General features: G+C 41.2%; 1 protein-coding gene across 1 annotated transcript; it reads left to right on the forward strand.

The window, feature by feature from the left end:
* Positions 1–20986: 20986 nt before the first annotated feature.
* LOC145987072 (uncharacterized) lies at positions 20987–21520 on the forward strand. Its single transcript, XM_083121533.1, has one exon. The coding sequence runs from the start codon at positions 20987–20989 to the stop codon at positions 21518–21520; it is 534 nt and encodes a 177-aa protein (XP_082977659.1).
* Positions 21521–22289: the final 769 nt, after the last annotated feature.

The following is a 22289-nucleotide window of genomic DNA, read 5'->3' on the forward strand; positions in this document are numbered from 1 at the left end:
AAATTATATTATTAGTAAATATCGAGAATATTGTTTATGCCTTGTAATGCAGCAACTGTCTAATTCTTCACAATCGTCTCATGAAAATGCCGGACCCGCATTTCCTCAATGTAACATTGCGAGCGAAGCGAGCAAGAAAATTTTTATATCCATTTCTTTGCAGGCTTGCAAGAATATTAATTTAATGAGACTTCAATACTTTCATAGGATCCCTCGATATTTACTCTTTTCCAGCTTCTCTTTTCCCATGTTCGGCGCCGAAACGTGCGCATACGATATCGCTAAATATAGTTCCCAAATATAATCTTCGAACCCTAAAGAAATCCCTTGACAATCTAAGATTTTACACTTTATTAAGAGCTCCATTTCTTCTCCCCTCAAATTTAATATTTAATCCTCCAACCAATATTTTGCACTTACTGCTGATATTGAGGAGTACCTAGATATTACCCTCTCAAAAGAAGAAAATATCCGTCCCCAAACCACATTTTCCGCTACAATTTCAGACGTATTATTAATACACAAATTTAACGCTCAGCCCCCTAACTAAAATTCCCAGGATAATCTAAGATTTAACACTGATATTCAATAGTCTGATATTGCCCCCCCCCTCTCTCCCAACGTTTAATCCTCAATCCCCCAACTGAATCCACGTGTCAATTTAAGACCCAATGTGTAAGAGTTGGATATCCCACATTCCTTAATAATATTACCAGTTACAATTTTCTTGGCAGTTTAGAATTTGCTATTTATGTAACAGCAAGGGATAGTTAATAACGTAATTCAACTTGTGCCATATACTGTACTGTTTCACATCAAATTTCCATCACAAAAAATCGCCCCCCCCCCAAAAAAATATATATATATATGTTGCTTGGACATAACGTGAGTCCACAAACCCACCTGTGGGCATCGCTACTTCTAAATACTTCATTTTCTTCATCTAATGGATTAAATATGGTGTACCTAAGTTGTAAACGTCTTTACATTTATTTTGGAAAAAATATATATAAATGTTGAATTTTATATTACATTATGGAAAAGATCCCCCCCCTGTGGGCACCCCTGATGCTCTGAATATAATTTTTCTCCTCTCTTCCTTACATTTAGAAATTTTATCTTTATGACACCATTCTTGGCGGATGTGCATTTCTGTCCGCCACATGTTTACAATTCACAATGTAGGTAACTTTCCTTTCACCACCACAGAACGAAAATAAATATATAATTCTGAGCTTCGATATTATATTCGATAATATATATCGTGCTCTGATTGGACGACAATCTTGTGTGGATGCTTCTTTCATTTAGAACCGTGACGTCACTTCCTTCAAACGGATCGCTTAACACGTTGTTCGAGAACGGAAGGCTTTACGAAAACAAATATGGAAGAGAGAGAAATCGTCCAAGAGTGTAAAGGCATGGGAGAGTGTACACTCGTACTTACAGAACCCTGGATTTACAAGTCTTCATTTCCCATTCCGGCCCGCCCTCTACCGAAGGGTGACGGAACCATTTTCCTGCCTGCTCGCGTGTTCTGCTGGAACCGAAGCCACGCCCCCCGACGTCAAGGTGCCCCCTTTCGCGCGTCTTCAACTGTGGCCAGATAGCATCTGCTGTGTAAACTCGACCACCCCACGGATTAGTTGAAATGTCTAGTCCCGAATCCGTGCCCTGGAGGTCGTCGATGGATCCTCAAGCCAGGCCAGCTCGCCAAGGAAATTATTTACTCATTGCTACACTTGATACGAGATCTGTGTCTATGGGTTGGATGTTCCTCGCCACGACAAAATTCAGTTTCTTGGTAAATTTTACAATTTCAGATGGGAACATAGTATGAATTTGTAGAAATAGTATTTGTTGTCTGAAAAATTGTCGAAAAATTGCTGAGAACATCTGAATCTGCGTTATATCCAAACGTTAAGAAACAAGATACTGTAACTAAATATTATCACGCTTCCTCAAAGAGGGTGAACCGAAAAAGTGCGACTATCTTGTAGGCCTATTCTGGGATAATTGGGTTCAATTCAAGCAAATACATTTACATTAAGAAATGTAATATAAAGCATTTTAAAAAATGGACAACGTATTTCATTATTGTTTATTCAAAAGATTTGATTGATTTGGAGTTTTAGTCCACTTTATGCACAGTAAGGCTAATCTGGACTGAACCTACAGTTTAAAGTGGAATCCGAACCACTATGTGCCTCCACTGCAAGTATCGAACCCGGGACCCTTTCATTACAAGGCAACGACTCTACCACTGCGCCATCGGGGAGGCCCTTTATTCAAAAGAAAACTTTAGAGCTATTTTTTTTAAAATTAAAAATCACCTATCAGTAACGCCACACACACACACAGCCGACTCGGTGTCCGTGCAAGTCAAGTGGTTGACTTTCGCTCCCACACCCGAAGTTCCGTGATTCGAGTCCCTACCTCGGTGTTCTTTGGATTTCTTCCAATCATGGCAGGAAAGCTGTGCTAAATAACAAATTTACAAATACACATGCACACACGTTAACACTATAGACGTCGTGCATTAGCTCGAATACGGCATGAAAATTGTACTCCTTGATTGTCTGCAACTAGAACCAACATCGGAGATGAATGGGTTGCCTATCTTTAAGGAAAAAATCTCAGCATTTTATGGAGATCAATATGAACACATGGAAATTATATTTTAATAAAACAAATAACGCTACAGATATTAAAGAAAATTATAAGTTAAAAGGATTGATAAAAATTAAAGAATAATCTTAATATATTACTTGCAAATTATGAATAGCCAGAAAGGCTAAAAGCTAAATTTTCTCCTTGGTTACCTCAGACAGCTGAAAGTTGCTTAGCAACGCAAACAACAAACTTCTGCTATAAAAGGGAGAAAATTTGATAGAAATATCGAGACATATGTGGCTTTCACTCGTATGTACTCCGCTCCCAAGTCCCTCGAAGTCAGGATTTTAATTCGTTGGATGACGACTTAGTTGATTCAGGATCCCTTCGGAAACCTGGAAGGGGGACGAGGTATTGACCTAAACCCAACCAGGACCTTTCGACTGATAATCACCAGCAGAGTCTGTAATAAGGCGACCTGTGGTTTTCACTCGGGTACCTTTTATCTCACCGCTAACAAGCATTTTGATATTTTCGCAGGCAACAGCAACTTTAAGAAATCCTACGCAAAGCTACGTCTTGGAATAGCGGTATCACATAAAGCTGGTGATATCAAATCAAAGAATTGTGATCAAGAAAGCAGCGACAACATCGACAAAATTTAACCAATAAATAGAAACAAGCCGTTCGAGGATTAGAACGGAAGATTCCGATCCGTATCGCTGGCAACGGATTAGGTGTTACCTTAGCCTTAAAAAACTAAGTCCGATACAAGAAGGTAACGATACCTGTGGTGTGCAAACGAGCCGGACGCGGGCAGGTGGCACAATTTGTTTGACTTAAAGATTGAGTTACCTAAGAAAGTTACATATTAGCAGTGTAGAACTTAGTGTATGAAAATAGTTGCAGTCAATGATTTTATCACCAGCTTTTATCTTACAAATCTTGCAATTTCATTTTATCTCGAAATGAGTATCTTTCGAAAATATAAATGTTTAGTAGTCTTAACTAAAATTAAAATAATATTAACTCGTGGCTCAATAGCCTGTGAGGGCCAGGGTCTACTTACAGACCACCGGCTTCACTCTCGCCTGGATGGGAGATCATCCAAACAGTTACCGGGTGACGTGTGGTCAGCACGATGAACCCCCAGTAGTCTTAACTAGATACGTGAATGTATGTTGTTGTATTTTTATTTTTCGCCATCTCATTTAAACTTTTCGAGCTATCTAGTAATCAGTTACCGGGTGACGTGTGGTCAGCACGATGAACTCCCAGTAGTCTTAACTAGATACTACGTGAATGTATGTTGTATTTTTATTTTTCGCCATCTCATTTAAACTTTTCATGCTATCTAGTAACCAGTTACCGGGTAACGTGTGGTCAGCACGATGAACCCCCAAGTTGTCTTAACTAGATACGTGCATGTTTGTTGTATTTTTATTTTTCGCCATTTCATTTAAACTTTTCATGCTATCTAATAACCAGTTACCGGGTGACGTGTGGTCAGCACGAAAAACCCCCAGTAGTCTTAACTAGATACGTGAATGTATGTTGTATTTTTATTTTTCGCCATCTCATTTAAACTTTTCATGCTATCTAATAACCAGTTACCGGGTGACGTGTGGTCAGCACGATGAACCCATAGTAGTTTTAACTAGATACTACGTGAATGTATGTTGTATTTTTATTTTTCGCTATCTCATTTAAACTTTTCATGCTATCTAATAACCAGTTACCGGGTGACGTGTGGTCAGCACGAAAAAACCCCAGTAGTCTTAACTAGATACGTGAATGTATGTTGTATGTTTATTTTTCGCCATCTCATTTAAACTTTCCATGCTATCTAGTAACCAGTTACCGGGTGACGTGTGGTCAGCACGATGAACCCCCAGTAGTCTTAACTAGATACTCCGTGAATGTATGTTGTATTTTTATTTTTCGCCATCTCATTTAAACTTTTCATGCTATCTAGTAACCAGTTACCGTATGACGTGTGGTCAGCACGATGAACCCCCAGTAGTCTTAACTAGATACGTGAATGTGTTGTTGTATTTTTATTTTTCGCTATCTCATTTTAACTTTTCATGCTATCTAATAACCAGTTACCGGGTGACGTGTGGTCAGCACGATGAACTCCAAGTAGTCTTAACTAGGTACGTGAATGTATGTTGTTGCATTTTTATTTCTCGCCATCTCATTTAAACTTTTCATGCTATCTAGTAACCAGTTACCGGGTGACGTGTCGTCAGCACGATGAACCCCCAGTAGTCTTAACTACGTGAATGTATGTATTTTTACTTTTCGCCATCTCATTTAAACTTTTCATGCTATCTAATAACCAGTTACCGGGTGACGTATGGTCAGCACGATGAACCCCCAGTAGTCTTAGCTAGATACGTGAATGTATGTTGTTGTATTTTTATTTTTCGCCATCTCATTTAAACTTTTCATGCTATCTAGTAATCAGTTACCTGGTGACGTGTGGTCAGCACGATGAACTCCAAGTAGTCTTAACTAGATACTACGTGAATATATGTATTTTTATTTTTCGCCATCTCATTTAAACTTTTCATGCTATCTAATAACCAGTTACCGGGTGACGTGTGGTCAGCACGATGAACCCATAGTAGTTTTAACTAGATACTACGTGAATGTATGTTGTATTTTTATTTTTCGCCATCTCATTTAAACTTTTCATGCTATCTAGTAACCAGTTACCGTATGACGTGTGGTCAGCACGATGAACCCCCAGTAGTCTTAACTAGATACGTGAATGTGTTGTTGTATTTTTATTTTTCGCTATCTCATTTTAACTTTTCATGCTATCTAATAACCAGTTACCGGGTGACGTGTGGTCAGCACGATGAACTCCAAGTAGTCTTAACTAGGTACGTGAATGTATGTTGTTGCATTTTTATTTCTCGCCATCTCATTTAAACTTTTCATGCTATCTAGTAACCAGTTACTGGGTGACGTGTGGTCAGCACGATGAACTCCCAGTAGTCTTAACTAGATACGTGAATGTATGTTGTTGTATTTTTATTTTTCGCCATCTCATTTAAACTTTTCATGCTATCTAATAACAACAATTAATAATAATAATGATGATAAGTGACACGTGTCCGATCATCGTCACTGATTATTGCATTGCCATCCTTACGCTGTCCTACAGATATGGACTGTCAGTCTGTAGCTTCTCACTCTTTACCGTCTCTCCTGCTTTTTATTTCCAGTATCTATTGCAGCATTTTTCCGAAACCAGATGCCTATAGGGGATGAAGCCTTACATAAGACATGGATGCCTCCGATTGTTTTTCCACGAATCCATCGGACTTGTCGTGATCAGCCTAGCGGTATAAATATGAGACGTAAAAAAAAAAAGCTCGTTTGGACTTCCCGACACTGTATGGGAACAGCTGTGACCCGGACTTTGCGTGCGGTTCTGAAGAAAGAATTCGTCCACGAAGATTTTTTTGGAGCAACAGTTGACTTCCGATTGGCGGTTTCCTTAATTACACAAAATCGCCATCGCCTCGCGTGCCATCGCTGAATACCATTTGTTACAGTTCCTCCCCCCTTTCGCGTTGTCTGTATTAAGTTATTATTTAAGCGACCCTCCCCGGGAGGGGGCACGTATAAACCTCCCAGTGCATTGTTCTGTGAAATTCTGGTGACAGCATTTACGGGGTTTCCTCTCGCTTTGTTAAGTCGCAGGAACCTCTTTAAGATCACGTCACGCCACTGCAATTCTCCATTGTGCAATGGCAGGCGATGTTCTGTCTACTTGTTAATTCGACTGAGGTAAATAAAGAGGTATGTAGAATGAATAAGCGTCGTTACATTTGAGTTACTGCGAGGCAGTAGCGTACGCAGGATTTCATCAAGGGGGGTGTTATCTCGAAAACTTTCTACAAATTCACATTACCATTGTTTTATTATACTTTAATTAATTAATAATAATAATAAATTAATTAATAATTCTTATAATTTATTAATTAGTTTAATTACTACTAATGCAGCTGCTACTTATGAAAGAAATAGAACAAAATTACAATTCTTTTGTTTCAAAATAATTGTCTAGTCAACGGTTATTTGTATATGATAAGTGAGACATTTTAAGTGTGAAGAAAATCCATAAAAACAAGCAAATATATTAAATTTATTGAAATAATCGAAATATGAAACTCATTCAAGGAGCCGCGCTGGTCTAGTCTGACAACTTCGTGGGATATCCTGGTTCGATTCCCGGAATTGGTTGGAATTTATCCAGCCTTGTCTCCGCACCCAGCCTATGGGTATCTGAGAGCAACCTTGGGGGATGAAGGCTGCCGGAGCATGGTGCTGATCACATCACCTGCAAAATAGTTCGAGATCAAGAATCTTTGGGGCCCACCACACCACTATGTGTGACTTCATGGCACGGTGCTATATACACGGGGGAATTTACATTACCTTTACCTATGGAACTCACCCAGGGTGATGATGAAGCGCGAGAATACATGTTGCTAAATTCCACTGAGTCTATGTTTTCGTTGTAAAGTAAGTTTATAGACATTCCAACACATTTATCCCTTCTAGGTGATTCACAAAAGACTTCTTCGACATTATTTAATGATGTGGATGTAGACTCAGCATCACTTGAGAGTTCACAAGGGGATGTGAAATCAGTACCGGGAAGAACGTTTGCAATAAGGACGAAGCAAGGAATTTTCACAATTCTCGCAAGAGTCACTGCGCGACTTTTTGCAAAAGAAAATTGCAAAATTGAACTTTGCGGCCGCTTAGATTGTGTTTGGAATGTTGTTTTTCTTCATGCTGCATGGGAATAATAATCCAAATTATTATTATTATTATTATTATTACTGTCGCAGATCTTTGACTGTGATAAATTAGCCATTTTTAATTTTTTCTACAGCATTTTCCATAATATTTCAAGAGCTCAAGGGGGGGTTTAAACCCGGTAACCCCCCCCTTGCGTACGCCACTGCTGCGAGGACATGTTAAAAAAAATACACCGATATCTTTATACACACGTTTCTTTTCTCGATTATTGCTCCTTGCTAACAACGCCAGCGTAGGGTGATTCCACTGTGGTGATACCTATTGGTAGGGACCTCGATTTTGCGGTGTTATTTTTTTCACTTTTCGATGTTATTTTCCCAAAAATTCTCATTTTTATTTTAGCACACTTTTCTACCCAATATACCAAAAAATTATACCTTCATTGTGCTTTTAAACTAGTATTTTAATTTGTAAGTTGGAAACGATTCTTGAGGAAGCTTTTGTTCATTTCTCGCACGACAAATACCGATGTTACGGCTCCCCTGTGACGAAGGTGCAGACTCGATCCCCGTCAAAACCGCGCCACTTCGCTCGGTAATCCAAAACGTTCCGATACAAGCTGAAAAATCGTGGGAAACACCGATTTACATGTGGTTTCATTTAGATATCGGAATGATTCCATGAATAACAACAACCACAGTTTTTTTTATATATAACATTCTGGAAAATGTGCGCGTTATACACGCATAAATATGGCACATTTTATTTTATGGAGTCTAAAACGGAAGAAATGTTGAATTTTCGCTTTTTGAGGACAAAATGTGTTTATATTCACGAAAGTGCTACAATTCGCATTTTAGGCCACACTCGCGCTATTTCGCGATTTAGAATAGAGTCTACATGAAAAATATTACTTGCGGTGACAGCCCGCAGTTTCCACGGTTCACGCTGTGTGCGGTGTTGCCACGTTCCACGTACAGCTTTACTCCGTTCAATAACAATCTGTATAAAATCGGTTTCGCAATGTGAATTGACAATGATAATGGATTTTAAAACCAGATGCAAAGAGCTTCAAAACAAGACCAATATTGTATTTGTAGGACTACCCAATACTAAGAAAACTTGTTTTGCCAATTTGCTAAGAACGGGTTTTTGACAAATTTTAGAAATCTGAAAATTAAGAATTGTATCTAAAACCTTTCTGCTTGCACCGTACTAAATTTCATCACGACCCGTTTTTTTATTTATAATTTCAAAGAAAGAGATCGTTTGCGAAACTCAAAGAAACCGGTACTTTTTTTTTTTTTGTTCAAACTCGAGTATCTATAATTTTTAATCCGACAGTAGTTCGAATTGCCAATGTTTGTCTCGTTCTTGTCTCGATTTATAAACTGCCTTCTAAGGTCCTCGCAGTGTGGGAAGAAACACAGGCGGTCGCCAAGGGTCTTGGGTTCAGATCCTAGGTAAGACAGGGACGCAGTGTCGGAGTTGAAGTTTCTGTTGTGGGTTCCCGTACCTTCAAATGGAAGCGTATTTTATTATGTGATACAAAGCAAGCAAAACTTCGCTTGAAATCTAATTAACTATACACGGCTTACATTTCATTATGAAATTTACCTATTGCATTTTGAAAGGATGGGCCAGCAGGATTTAAGGTGCTGGACCCACACTTGGCGTCCCTCAATTATAGAGACGTGTGCTTGTCCCATCACCTTCAACAGTTCAACATTCGTTTGATTTTTTAAATTGTAAGCTCAATTTGTGTGTGCAGCTGGTTCTGTTCCAGTGCTTGCACGTAACACGTAGTGTTGCCCACAGGACGAGACGGGACAGGCTTTTAAAAATTCGAGACGAGACGAGATTGATCATGTGTCCAGAGACAAACGAATATTTTCGAGACGAGACAGCATTTCACAGCATTTCCACAAGACGAGACAGGCCAAAGTCTCGTCTCGTGGGCAACACTAGTAACACGGCAGCACTTACCCATTGCTTGAGTGAAGAAGAAAAGAATCGTCGAGTTTGAAAATAACAACCAACGGTTGCTTTACGTTATACACGATATGTCATGCAATGCAGATACTTGAAGAATTACGCTGCAATAAAACGTTTTCCTGTCCTCTTTATTATTAATACACAGTGAAAGTTTTTGAAATTGCATGTTACTAAAATAAACAACACATAATCTCCGATCGTGCTAGGTGTCATACTCTTGCGATTTTCGATATTTTTCATGTTCCATGGATTTCTTCGAAATGAGACATCGGCATAAATTACACAACCCAATCAAAGGAAGGCTACAAGAATTTCCGTAACCTGTCGAACGTGTCAAGTGGTTGTTTCACAATCTTACTACCAAAGGTAGCGGGTTCGAATCGCGATAATAAAAAGACAAATGCAAATATACCACAAGAATTGTGATAGAAATTGGCATACAGGTCTTGTTAGGGATTTCTAATTATGACCAGTACTTAAAATAAACAATACCATAAAATTAAGAAGTATTCTTTAATAATATTCCCTTCCAGTACTGTAACAATTACGAAATATGAATTTTTAAGCTTCATTTGGCTCTTGAACATATGTAATCGTATTATACTTTTATTGTAATGTAATTATAACTTACATAACTTTTCAATCTCTTTAGGCTAATCGAGACAATGATCATCACGATGGTAAAAGCGGTACTCACAAAGCAACACCCACGCATACATACATGTAAACTGCAAATTCTGTAATGAAGCTGTCATGGTAACTTTGGGACTACTGGCAACACTGTTGATTAAATCGGCAGGTGGTTGAAAACTCCTTGGGGGAGGGGGTTGCTGGCCAAGATCGCCCCTGAGAATCTGATTCGTCTGATGTGTTATGGTGGAGGAATGACTCGCTCTTATGCCTCAGCACTGGAAGGAAAGATTCAGAGGATTGTGTTCGAGTGATAAATGACTTTTTACCTGAAGCAAACACAGCACAGAGACAGGGATTTCCATCCTTATGTCGTATAGGCATGGATCCACAGGAAGAGGCCCGCACATCACATATTGGTTTCTAAGTGATATATTTGTGTCTATGGGGGTATGTGCATATGTAGCTTTTGTGTATCTGCACACACATACGAGCACTTGATTTCATTCGTGGTTGTTTAAATAATCTATATGCAAACTAAGCCCCGCGACAGCTTAACTTTGCAGCAGGTTTTGCGTATTAGTCCACTTGAGAACGGCACTCAGCATCTCCCGTGCCAGTCTTGCCTCAACCGCCGAGCTGTTCATATCCCAGACTGTGAGAAAATTGGCAGTATTACAGCTCAACTACATTCTGTGTGCACATTTGAGTCTATATATGTGAAAAGTTGCTGCAAACTTAACCTGTCGCGGGGCTTAGAAGGATTACAGTACCATGAAACGCTCTCACACCCGCGCGCGAACTCGAATTCTCTCTCTCTCTCTCTCTCTCTCTCTCTCTCTCTCTCACACACACACACACACACAATATGTTTCTATTTCCTGCCTTGCTTTTCCTTTCTTTTCCCTGTATCTTTCTGCCTTCTCCTTTTTTACTATTCTATTTCGTTTCCCTCTTGCCTTTATGTCTATCTACTTGGCTATTTTCTAATTGCCAACTAGATTCTAGCCTCACGGAGCCACAAAGCTGTGAATAGATTGACTGATTTGGTCTATTTTACTTCGCTTTTCTGCCACTTTTGGCTAATCGCGAAGATGAGCATGAGTGATGATATGCAATTGATGAAGAGATATTCACAATGAACACCCATGCCCAGGCTGGGATTTGAACCCGGGACCCCTGGAGTCATAGTGCGCCGTACTAACCACGTACTGGCACGGAGGTCGACCACAAAACTGTTATAAAATATCTATGCAACCTTGTGGTCAACCAAGACTAGAATTTTTCTGAAAGGTTCAGGAGGACAACAGACACATATCTAATATCCAAAATTTAGAGCACCAGCGTCGCTTTTAGAAGTGAGTGGCATTTTAGGGTGGTTGCCGGAATGTAGAATGTGGAATGTCACGATATGTTTATTCTTGGCATCGATTCCTTAAAAGCCCAGCAGCTTTCAGTGAGCAGATTTTGATCGAATGTGTTTTCCGTGCCGAGCATCTATACCTTGCATGCTCCCCGCCCTCGTACCTGCTCGTTTCTATTCAGCACCCTGCTCTAATGCACGTCTTTTGAAGGCGGCGTGTGTACACAGCCACAAGAAAGTAAAGGCAAAAGCGCAGATGCGGTAGATACCGGCATTGAAATCTCTGAAAGGAGAGAAGAAGGAAAAAAAGATACTCCCATTTATAGTACGTTTTCCCATTACCGCGGCGCTGTCGTAAGGTTTTTACAAATGACTGTCGGCATGCGCATGTCACAACGTGGTGCTTTAAGAAGGATTTTCGTGTTATTCATGCTTCCCCCGAAATCCACTCGGTCCGCGGCCAGGGTGAAAGATGTTGAGGGTGCTATATTTTGCCTAGCTGTCACCCTGTGATGCAGTTTGGTCTTGTTTGTTGTGGTCCCGAAAAACCCATCTCTTCTGCTCAGGACGCCTCTTTTCTGCAACCGCAAAAAGAATGCAGCTTAACAGCGTGTGTACCTGGTCGCTTGACCGTGCCATAATCTTTTGACTTTTGCCGTCAAAACAGCGCACCTCTGCAGAAAGAGAGTGAGAAAAAAGGTTTTTCAAGAAAAAAATCTATTCTCCAGAGGGTGGGCGGTGAAGTGTCGCTCAGGTTTTCCCCGCAACAATCGAAGAGGGGTGTAAAGTTTTCCTTCTTCGGCTGGAACACCCAACAGTCGAGCGGGCTTAGACATGGATGGACAGTTCCTTTTGACGATGTGGATGTTGTGTACATGACTTTGGAGTCTCCACAAGCTCAAGTTATTAGCGCAGTCAAAGCATCCCCGTGGGGAAAGTTAGTAAGCGGAGGGAGCGAGAGGCGCCCCCCTGGGTGGGCTTTCAAACGTTTGGGGGTCTCCCATGTTGGCCGCCCAAAGGCGACAGAGCGTGGAAGAAGACCGACAGCAAACTGTCTCTTTTCAAATCGTCAGAGTATGGACGAAAAAAAAAACTGTAGAATGTCAGTCGTTATGCACAAAAGGTGTTTTACTCCGGTGGCCGCTGTCGGCGCTGTTTGCGCCACGACAATGCCTCTGTGGGGCGTCCAGGCTAAAGAGGATTCGAAGCGCATCCTTTGCTTTACCATGGAAGTCGGCGCATCCTTTTGAGAGCAAACGTTCAAAGTGTCCTGCAAAGTCTTTCAGTTTTCGTGTCAACTCCGCCAAGCCGATTGTGGTTTTCGGTTTTCTTTGTGATTCGGCGGAAGTGTACCCAAAACTGTGAGAGCATTTTTCTGAAATTTTATCGTAGGGCCAAAAATGAACATGTTCCAATCAGTAACTGGGATATTCCTCTATTGGAAGACAGCGAAGGGCAACAGTTAGAACGTTATCTATAAACAACAATGATTGGTTTTCTGTATTATTTTGTTAAATAACAGAGCACGAGATTGGGTGAGACAGAACACACACGTAGAATGTGGTATTTGAAATATTTCCAGTGGGGCAAATTCTAGTAAATTTTCGAAGAATCGGAGTATCATAAAAATTACGCATTTAGCATCCCCTCCCCAAGGACAAAATGTGTAACATACTCATTAACCGACAATCGTCGTATCACCCTGTACATAGAGAGAAAGAGAGATTTTGCAAGCAATCTTTATCTTGGTACATTTTTTTCCTTTAAAATATATATATGTACATATTTGTGAGACTGTATCTGTGAAAACCAAAGAATGAAGGGAATGAGATGGCAAGTGCCGTGTGAGGAGTGCAGAGATTGGCTTGGTGACAGAATTTGAATCCGATTGGTCTGAGAGAAAAAAAAACAATGGCCGAACGCTAATTCATCGAGTTGTTAATTGTCCTGGGAAATTATGTGTGGTTGTCGACAATAGACAGGTGACATGGTTACTTGCTCGTTGTTAAGTGACGTCAATAGGCCGAAGACAAAAGAACGCAAGGTTCTTCGGTATATGACATTGGTTCCAGCTTGTTCGAGAAGACTCGTCAGACTCGCTTAGGAACGACAGGGTCGATTGTTTATCGATTTGTGTGTTTTGGAGCGTCATCCTGTTTCTCTCAAAAGTGGTCTATTTCAGATCACTCCTCAGTTTGAAAAAAAGCATCGTTGGGCAGTGAAGTGTAACGTTTCACCTTGATTAAAACGATGTTCTTACTTCGAAGCATAGGGGTCGGGAAGGGGTTCGAACCGATCATAAGACCCCTCCCCCGGTCCTGGAAATTGACATCGTATACAGTAAAACCTCGTTAATCCGGACTAATGGGGGGATGGATAAGTTGACCGGTTTAACGAAACTCCGGATTAACTGAAATAACCTGAAAAAAGAACAGTATAACGTGCATTAAAACTCCGTTTGTAGCTACAAAACATGTTTATTACGGAGTATTTAAAGGGCATAGGCCTAAATACACTATACAGTACAAAGTCTGCGGGAAACAGAATTTCATCAGTGGTTGATTGCCTTTTCTGTGGGAAGTTCTCTTGACTTCTAGCCACATTTAAAACCTTGCATTCTGCTTTTTTTTGGGGGGGGGGGGGCTTATGCCTGTCCGGATTAACGAGGTTTTACTGCATTTCAAATTAGTATAAAAACAGAAAGCTTATTTATTATTTTGAGCGTCGACAACAGAAAAAAAGTTAAGTCAATTGTTATTTCGACAGAATGACCAAACGAGAAATGGCGTTAGATTCAAAAGAGAAAAAAGAGTTTAAAATGCAGATAAGGTCATGTTTTCATACACTACAACTTAATCGAAAGCAAAAACGGTTGCATGGGTTTCAAAAATTCTCAAAACGAGATTTTTATGTGTAAGATTATACACACTTCATGATCAAGATATGCTCCTAACTCTCAAAGATTTTTGTTAAACGAGGCATGTGAAAGATAATAACAAAACACAATAACTATGCCGTGCTGGATAATCACTCGCAATTGTAATAAACTGGCAATAATAATAATAGTTTATTATTATTAGTTTATAGTGTTTACTTAACTAATATTCTTCGTTAAATATCTGCCACATAACAATGAGGTATTTTCCTACAATACAGGATTATTAAAAAAGAAAGAGTAGATTTCAAATGTTTATTTCTCACGAACTATAAAAGTTAGAAACACGTGCCATACATCAATGGATAGACAGGAAGGTTCAATACACATCGAATTGTTGTAGCTATCAATTCAATAACTAGGGAGCAGTTAATTCTTGTGGGGCAAGAAAGAGAGTACCGTTTGATTGTTTGTCGGGCAACACATGGTCCTCATGTTGATGCATACATTAAAACTTTCAACAATAAAACTTTGAACCTTCCTCTCTCCATTGGTGTATGGCACGAGTTTCTATCTTTCATAGTTTGTGAGAAATAAACATTTGAAATCTGCTCTTTCTTTTTTAATAACCCTGTATAATTGGCAAACTTTTAAAGTATATAACATGTTTATGTATACATATAACATTTCAAAGAGTCGGAAGTTTCCATACGAAAAAAACTTCTACGCATGGTGTTGGAGATTTATCTATAAAAGTAACCATGTTTATTCTTTCTTTATATATTTTATATTGCATATAGCTTCAATTGTTTATTTGTGTATTTCAAATGCCTTAAGTAACCTGCACTCCCATTGGCTAATTCAATCTTAGCGTGGTGTCTAGTTGCCGCCATTTTAGCGCGGTAGTTACTTCCAGCCAGTGTGCGTAGAGAGGCCACTCGGGACACAGCCAGAAACCGTCGCGTACAATTATGGATACAGTAAGCCCAACGTGGCTACGTTTCATTAGTGGCGCGTTGTTGTAACACCAGCTGCAACTTCGTGTAAACAGTTTTCCCTAGACGGGAGTGCATGGGAAGTGTAATCAAGTGTTATGTGCATATACCTTATAATACATAGTTATAATTATCAGTGTGTGTGCCTGTGTTTTCTTTACAACTACCAAGAAGATCGCGGTGAACTCAGCTCTATGGTGATACCATCCATACCAGAGAGATGTAAGTGGTACCTACCATTTCACTTACATTCAGATCCTACCGGTTCGGATCATCATTCATTTCTGGTCCTTCACAGCCGGACAGGTTCTACATTCAGTTTTGGTCCTGTACGGTCCGGTTCTGCAAACATTTTGGTCCTCCGCAGGCCGCGATCTCCTTTGTATTGAACATGAGGTACGTTATCATCAGTGATTTTAGTGACATTGTGTTGTGCAAACTTTATTTTCAAGTACAGTAACGACAAGTTATTGAAAGCATTACGTCATTCGTTGTAGCGCGCGAGATATTTTCCACGTGGCTGAAGGACACGCCCGGTACTTCCCCGAACGAGAACGCTCTCGCTGTTCACTTGTCAGTGACGTTTCACACTCCGCTCCCTTCTCCCCTCCTGCTGTGTGAGGAACAGTCGGCGACCAGTGGCATGACGTCATACACCGGTGGTGTGTCGCTGAGTTATTTTTAGACTGCAGTTTTCTGTTCCCCCGCGGGACTGGCTTTTTCGTTCGTTTTCGTGCGGGAGCGAGGAGAAACGTATCGCGGAGAGTTGCATCAAGCAGCCCACGCGTGCAGAAGACGTGACATCACCATGGCGACCGTGCATCAGCTGTTCCAGTACTCGTCAGTGTCAACGACTACCTGCAGTGTTGCAGCCTAACCAGGACTTCAGATGCCCAGATGGTCCAGTGAATGCCAGATCGGTGAGTACAACAGTGTTTGGTTCAATATTTCCTCACTTTTTCCTTTCATTTCAATACGCATTGCTTGTCCCTCCCACCTTGAGGCATGGCAGACTTAGCACATCTTCTAAAGCAACGTGCCGCCTACAGGGGGCAAATAACGAGATTGCAGTCGTACATTAGCAGTGTTGATCCAGAGGCGCCGAACGTTCAACAGATCAAGGTTCGGCTGGAGCAACTGAACACATTATGGCCCAAGCTAGAAAAAATTCAGGGTTGCATTGAATTTGAAGCCACAGACGATGAACACACGGCAGTTCGAGAGACAATCGAACTTTCATATTTCGATCTCAAGTCGCAGATGCTAACATTAATTGAGGGAAATCATTCAAATACAGACGGCGCGGAAAATTAACACAGGGCTTCGTGCAAGTCTCAAGTCAAGTTGCCATTAATAGAGCTTCCACATTTCAGTGGAAATTACACCCAATGGGTATCATTCAAAGACACATTTTCTTCGCTCATACATGATAATTCAGATATTTCAGATATTCAGAAATTCCAGTATTTACGTGTCGCACTGAAGGGTGAGGCATTGCAGATCATTGAAAGCATACCAATTACAGCATCCAACTACGGTGTAGCGTGGAAACAACTCCAAGAGCGTTTTGACAACAAGCGTCTCATAGCTGCTTCACACGTCAATGATATTTTGCATATAAAACCAGTGTCGAGAGAAAACGCAGAAGAGTTGCGAGCGTTCACAAACACAGCAATCAGTTCCATCTCAGCGTTACAATTATTAGCAGGAGATAGTTCACTATCAGATATAGTGTTAGTTCAACATCTTACCTCTCAGCTTGATGCCACCACACGGAAAGCTTTTGAATTAGAAGTGAATGATTCTGAATTCACCACTCTTGACAGTTTGTTTCAATTTCTAGAGCACAGAACCAAGGCTTTAGAGAAAATTAAACCAATTTCCAATGAAAGATCAACATTCAAACCACAGTTTAGTGGCAACACCAAACAACAAAGTCACAAATCTGCGCATCCTTCTCCTTCAAGATCGTATGTTTCTACTGTATCTCCTTCATGCCTGTATTGCAAGGATACTATGAAGAATAATAAGCATCCGCTGTTTGCATGCAGTTCTTTCAAAGCAGCTACTATAGCTCAGAAGTACAAATTTCTTAGAGAAAACCAGATCTGTTTCAATTGTCTTGGACAGTCAGATCACCAGGGATTTAGGTCAGGATGCAAGGCAGGATCTTGCAAGTATTGCGGCGAGAAACATAATTCCCTTCTTCATGAAGATAAGAACAGCAGAGAACGTCAAACACAGAAGCAGCCCAGTAAATCCAGAAGTAAATCGGCAGTAGGCGATGATACTCGTTTTCAGGATAATGATGCCCAGACTAAAGCAACATATTGTTCTGTCAAGAACAGAGAAACTTCGCAAGTTCTCCTAGCCACAGCAGTCATAAAAATCAAGAACGCATACGGCGAGTGGCTCCCATGTCGAGCACTTTTGGATGGAGCGTCGCAGAGTAATATTATGACAGAGCATCTTGCTCAGCAGCTACGCATCAAGAAACAAAAACGCCGAATTCCAATCCAAGGGATAAATGAAGCTACAGTGCAAGCCTTTCACACCATGGAGACGCAGATTAAATCCAGCATAAGTGGATTCACCATGGATATATCTTGTTCCATCTTGCCAAACATCACAGGTTCAATGCCAGCGCAGAGGCTCGAAACTTCCACATGGGGAATTCCGAGTGACATACATTTAGCAGACCCTAGCTTCCATACACCTGGCAACATTGACCTACTTCTGTCTGCAGATGTGTTCTACACGATTCTCAAGCCAGAAAAACTTTCAAGAACAGGAAACTATCCAGCGTTGCAAAACACTGAATTTGGATGGATTGTAGCAGGAAGGATTCCCAATGCACCATCTAATAACGGACCTTCGAAGTCATTCTTTGTTCGCACAGAAGATACAGTCAATTTCCATTTACAGAGATTTTGGGATTTGGAGGAATTCCATGATAAGTTGTCTTCGCCAGAAGAAATCGCCTGTGAAAAACATTTCCAGGAAACTACATCTCGTGATCGAGAAGGTCGATACACAGTCAAGCTGCCCTTGAAGAAGGACAGATCCGTTCTTGGGGATTCTCTGCAAACAGCGATTTCACGATTTAACCAATTAGAAAGAAGACTTGATCGGAACATGGAATTGAAAAGAGAGTACACAGAATTCATGGTCGAGTACCAACAACTCAAACACATGCAACCAATTGGGACATTGGAAGATATATCCAGAGACAAGGAGACAAGGTACTACATTCCACATCACTGTGTGATCAAGGAATCAAGCAAAACTACACGTTTAAGAGTGGTTTTTGATGGAAGCTCGGCCACAACTACGGGGGAATCGTTGAACAGTATACAAATGATTGGTCCCACGATACAAGAAGAATTGTTTTCAATCCTGCTCAGATTTCGTAGTCACAAAATCGCACTGAATGCAGACACGGCTAAAATGTATAGGCAAATTAACATGAATTTAGAAGACAGACCACTTCAATGCATCTTATGGAGAGCATCACGTGACGAACCAATTCATGTTTACAGTTTGAACACAGTCACTTATGGATTAACTTCAAGTTCATTCTTGGCCACAAGATGCCTCAAGCAGTTGGCAGAAGATGAATCATCAAATTTCACAGTAGCCACTCATGTCTTGACACATGACTTCTACGTTGACGATTTTCTGGGAGGAAATCATTGCATTGAAGGTGCAATAAAGCTGCGTGAAAGTCTCACAGAATTACTCCAGAAGGGAGGATTCAATCTACGTAAATGGTGCTCCAATAGCAAGGCAGTGCTGCAATCTATTCCAGAAGAATTGAAGGCAGTACAGGATCTAGTGCAATTCGACACAGAAGGCACAAAAACATTGGGAATTTCATGGCGCCCATCCACGGACGAATTTCTCATGGACAGCAAGGTCGCCACAACAGTGGATGTAGGCTCGTTGAAGATCTTCTCAAAGCGCCAAGTTGCCAGCATAATTGCACAAGTGTTCGATCCAATCGGACTAATATCGCCAGTGGTGATAACATACAAGTCATTCCTGCAGCAGTTATGGCTCCACAATGTAGGATGGGATGATCCGCTTCCTATAGATTTGCAGAAAACATGGCGTCGTCTTTATTCGCAGCTCACATGTATTAACGAAGTAAAAGTACCACGGTTCGTTTTGGCTCCAGGAGACATACGTAAAGTTCGAATTCACGGTTTCTCTGATGCATCAGAGAGAAACTATGGCAGCGTTCTCTTCGTAAGATCAATTGGTTCAGAGGGTCACATAAGTGTGAACTTATTGTGTTCAAAGTCCAAGGTGGCTCCGGTGAAGAGAACCACTCTTCCACGTTTGGAATTATGTGCGGCAGTTCTACTAGCCAAACTGGTACACAAAGCATTGCCCATACTGCGTCTATGTATAGACACCATTCACCTATGGACCGACTCAAAAATCGTCCTAGCTTGGCTGGCGTCACCAGCCAGTAAATGGAAACCTTTTGTTGCCAACCGAGTGGCAATTGTACAGGAATTTACACAAGTCAGTGATTGGAAGCACGTTCCGTCAAAAGACAATCCTGCAGATCTGATCTCACGAGGAGTCGATGCAAAAACTATCAGATCACTTCAGCTTTGGTGGCACGGACCCACCTGGCTCCAAGAAGAGGAGACACAGTGGCCATCATCCAGTTTAGCATTCCGTCCAGACGACAACACTATTCCAGAGCAGCGTAAGGTAGCAGCTACCACATTGGTCACTCATGTAACAACTGAAGAAGAAATCATATCTAGATATTCAAGTTTATCCAAGCTGCTGAGAGTAGTGTCACTCTGCAAAAGGTTCGTCAGCAATTGCAGAAGCTCAAGAGAGAAAAGGAGTGAAGACCTTACCACCTTTGAAATTCAAGGCGCCACACTTGCGTGCATCAAGATAACACAACGTGCATTCTTCTCTCAGGAAATCAAGGATTTGTCTGACAAGCAGCAAGTACACAACAAGAGCATTTTGAGGAACCTTCATCCATTTCTCGACAATGAAAAAGTAATTCGTGTCGGAGGAAGATTGGAAAACAGTGAATTGGAGTTTCAAAGCAAACATCAAATTATTCTTCATCCGAAGAGTCATTTCGCGAAAATTCTGATATCATCAGAACACAAGAGACTTATGCATGCTGGTCCACAGCTTCTCATATCATCACTTCGTGAGAAATACTGGATACCTCGCATACGACAGGTGGTCAAACAGATCATTCACCAGTGCAACATATGCTATCGTTTGAAGGCTTCAGCAGCCCAGCAGCTGATGGGGCAGTTACCCTCCAGTAGAGTGAGACCCAGCAAGGCATTCCATCACGTTGGCGTTGATTACGCAGGGCCATACCACATCAAGACCGGAGCCGCAAGAAGCAGATCCACAAGAAAATGCTACATTGCAGTTTTCACTTGTCTTGCCACAAGGGCAATTCATCTAGAGATTGTCTCAGACTTGACATCACAAGCCTTCATCGCAGCTCTACTACGCTTCACCGCGAGAAGAGGAAAGTGTGCAAGTATTTTTAGCGACAATGCTACGACGTTCCATGGTGCTAAAAATGAATTGCAGGAATTACGTAAACTCTTTCAATCACAAGAGTTCAACAAGGACATCAGCAGATTTGCAGCAGAAGAGAATTTCCAATGGAAGTATTCTCCACCACGCAGTCCGTCATTCGGCGGGATTTTTGAAAGTTCAGTGAAGTCTATGATATACCATCTTCGCAGAGCAGCAGGAAACGTCGTGCTAACATACGAAGAACTAGTAACTCTGCTATGCCAAATAGAGGCCTGCCTCAACTCCCGTCCTCTTTCCACACTCCCTGATTCTCATTATGAATTCAGCTACATTACCCCTGGTCATTTTCTTATTGGAGGTCCTATAACCTCATTTCCTGAACCAAACATTACAGATCTGGCTGCCAACAGATTATCCAGATGGCAGCGCATACAGCAGTTCCAGCAGCGAGTGTGGAGGAAGTGGTCTCAGGACTATCTGCATAGTCTGCAGCAGCGACAGAAATGGACAGCCGTTCAGTCGAATTTGAAGCCTGGCACACGAGTGCTATTGAAGGAGGACAATCTTCCACCACTCTCGTGGAGAGTCGGCGTCATCCAAGAAGTGTTTCCGGGAAGGGATAACTTAGTGCGCGTAGTCACCGTTCGTACTAGAGACGGAGTCTACAAGAGAGCATTAAGCAAAATTGTGCCTTTACCACATTGGGAAGAAGACGCTCCATGAGCTAAAACATTGACAATGTATCCCCTAGTGTTAGGTTGGATGTGAACATTCCAACGGGGGGGAGTATGTTGGAGATTTATCTATAAAAGTAACCATGTTTATTCTTTCTTTATATATTTTATATTGCATATAGCTTCAATTGTTTATTTGTGTATTTCAAATGCCTTAAGTAACCTGCACTCCCATTGGCTAATTCAATCTTAGCGTGGTGTCTAGTTGCCGCCATTTTAGCGCGGTAGTTACTTCCAGCCAGTGTGCGTAGAGAGGCCACTCGGGACACAGCCAGAAACCGTCGCGTACAATTATGGATACAGTAAGCCCAACGTGGCTACGTTTCATTAGTGGCGCGTTGTTGTAACACCAGCTGCAACTTCGTGTAAACAGTTTTCCCTAGACGGGAGTGCATGGGAAGTGTAATCAAGTGTTATGTGCATATACCTTATAATACATAGTTATAATTATCAGTGTGTGTGCCTGTGTTTTCTTTACAACTACCAAGAAGATCGCGGTGAACTCAGCTCTATGGTGATACCATCCATACCAGAGAGATGTAAGTGGTACCTACCATTTCACTTACATATAGATCCTACCGGTTCGGATCATCATTCATTTCTGGTCCTTCACAGCCGGACAGGTTCTACATTCAGTTTTGGTCCTGTACGGTCCGGAACGCAAACACATGGCGATAATTTATAGCTAAGAATGGCTGACTAGAAATTACAGCCAGAAGCAACATATTTGTTGGAAGTCCAGTGGTGCTCCCCTCACA

This window comes from Lepisma saccharinum, chromosome 1, assembly GCF_977018435.1.
Source record: "Lepisma saccharinum chromosome 1, izLepSacc3.1, whole genome shotgun sequence".
NCBI lineage: Eukaryota > Metazoa > Arthropoda > Insecta > Zygentoma > Lepismatidae > Lepisma > Lepisma saccharinum.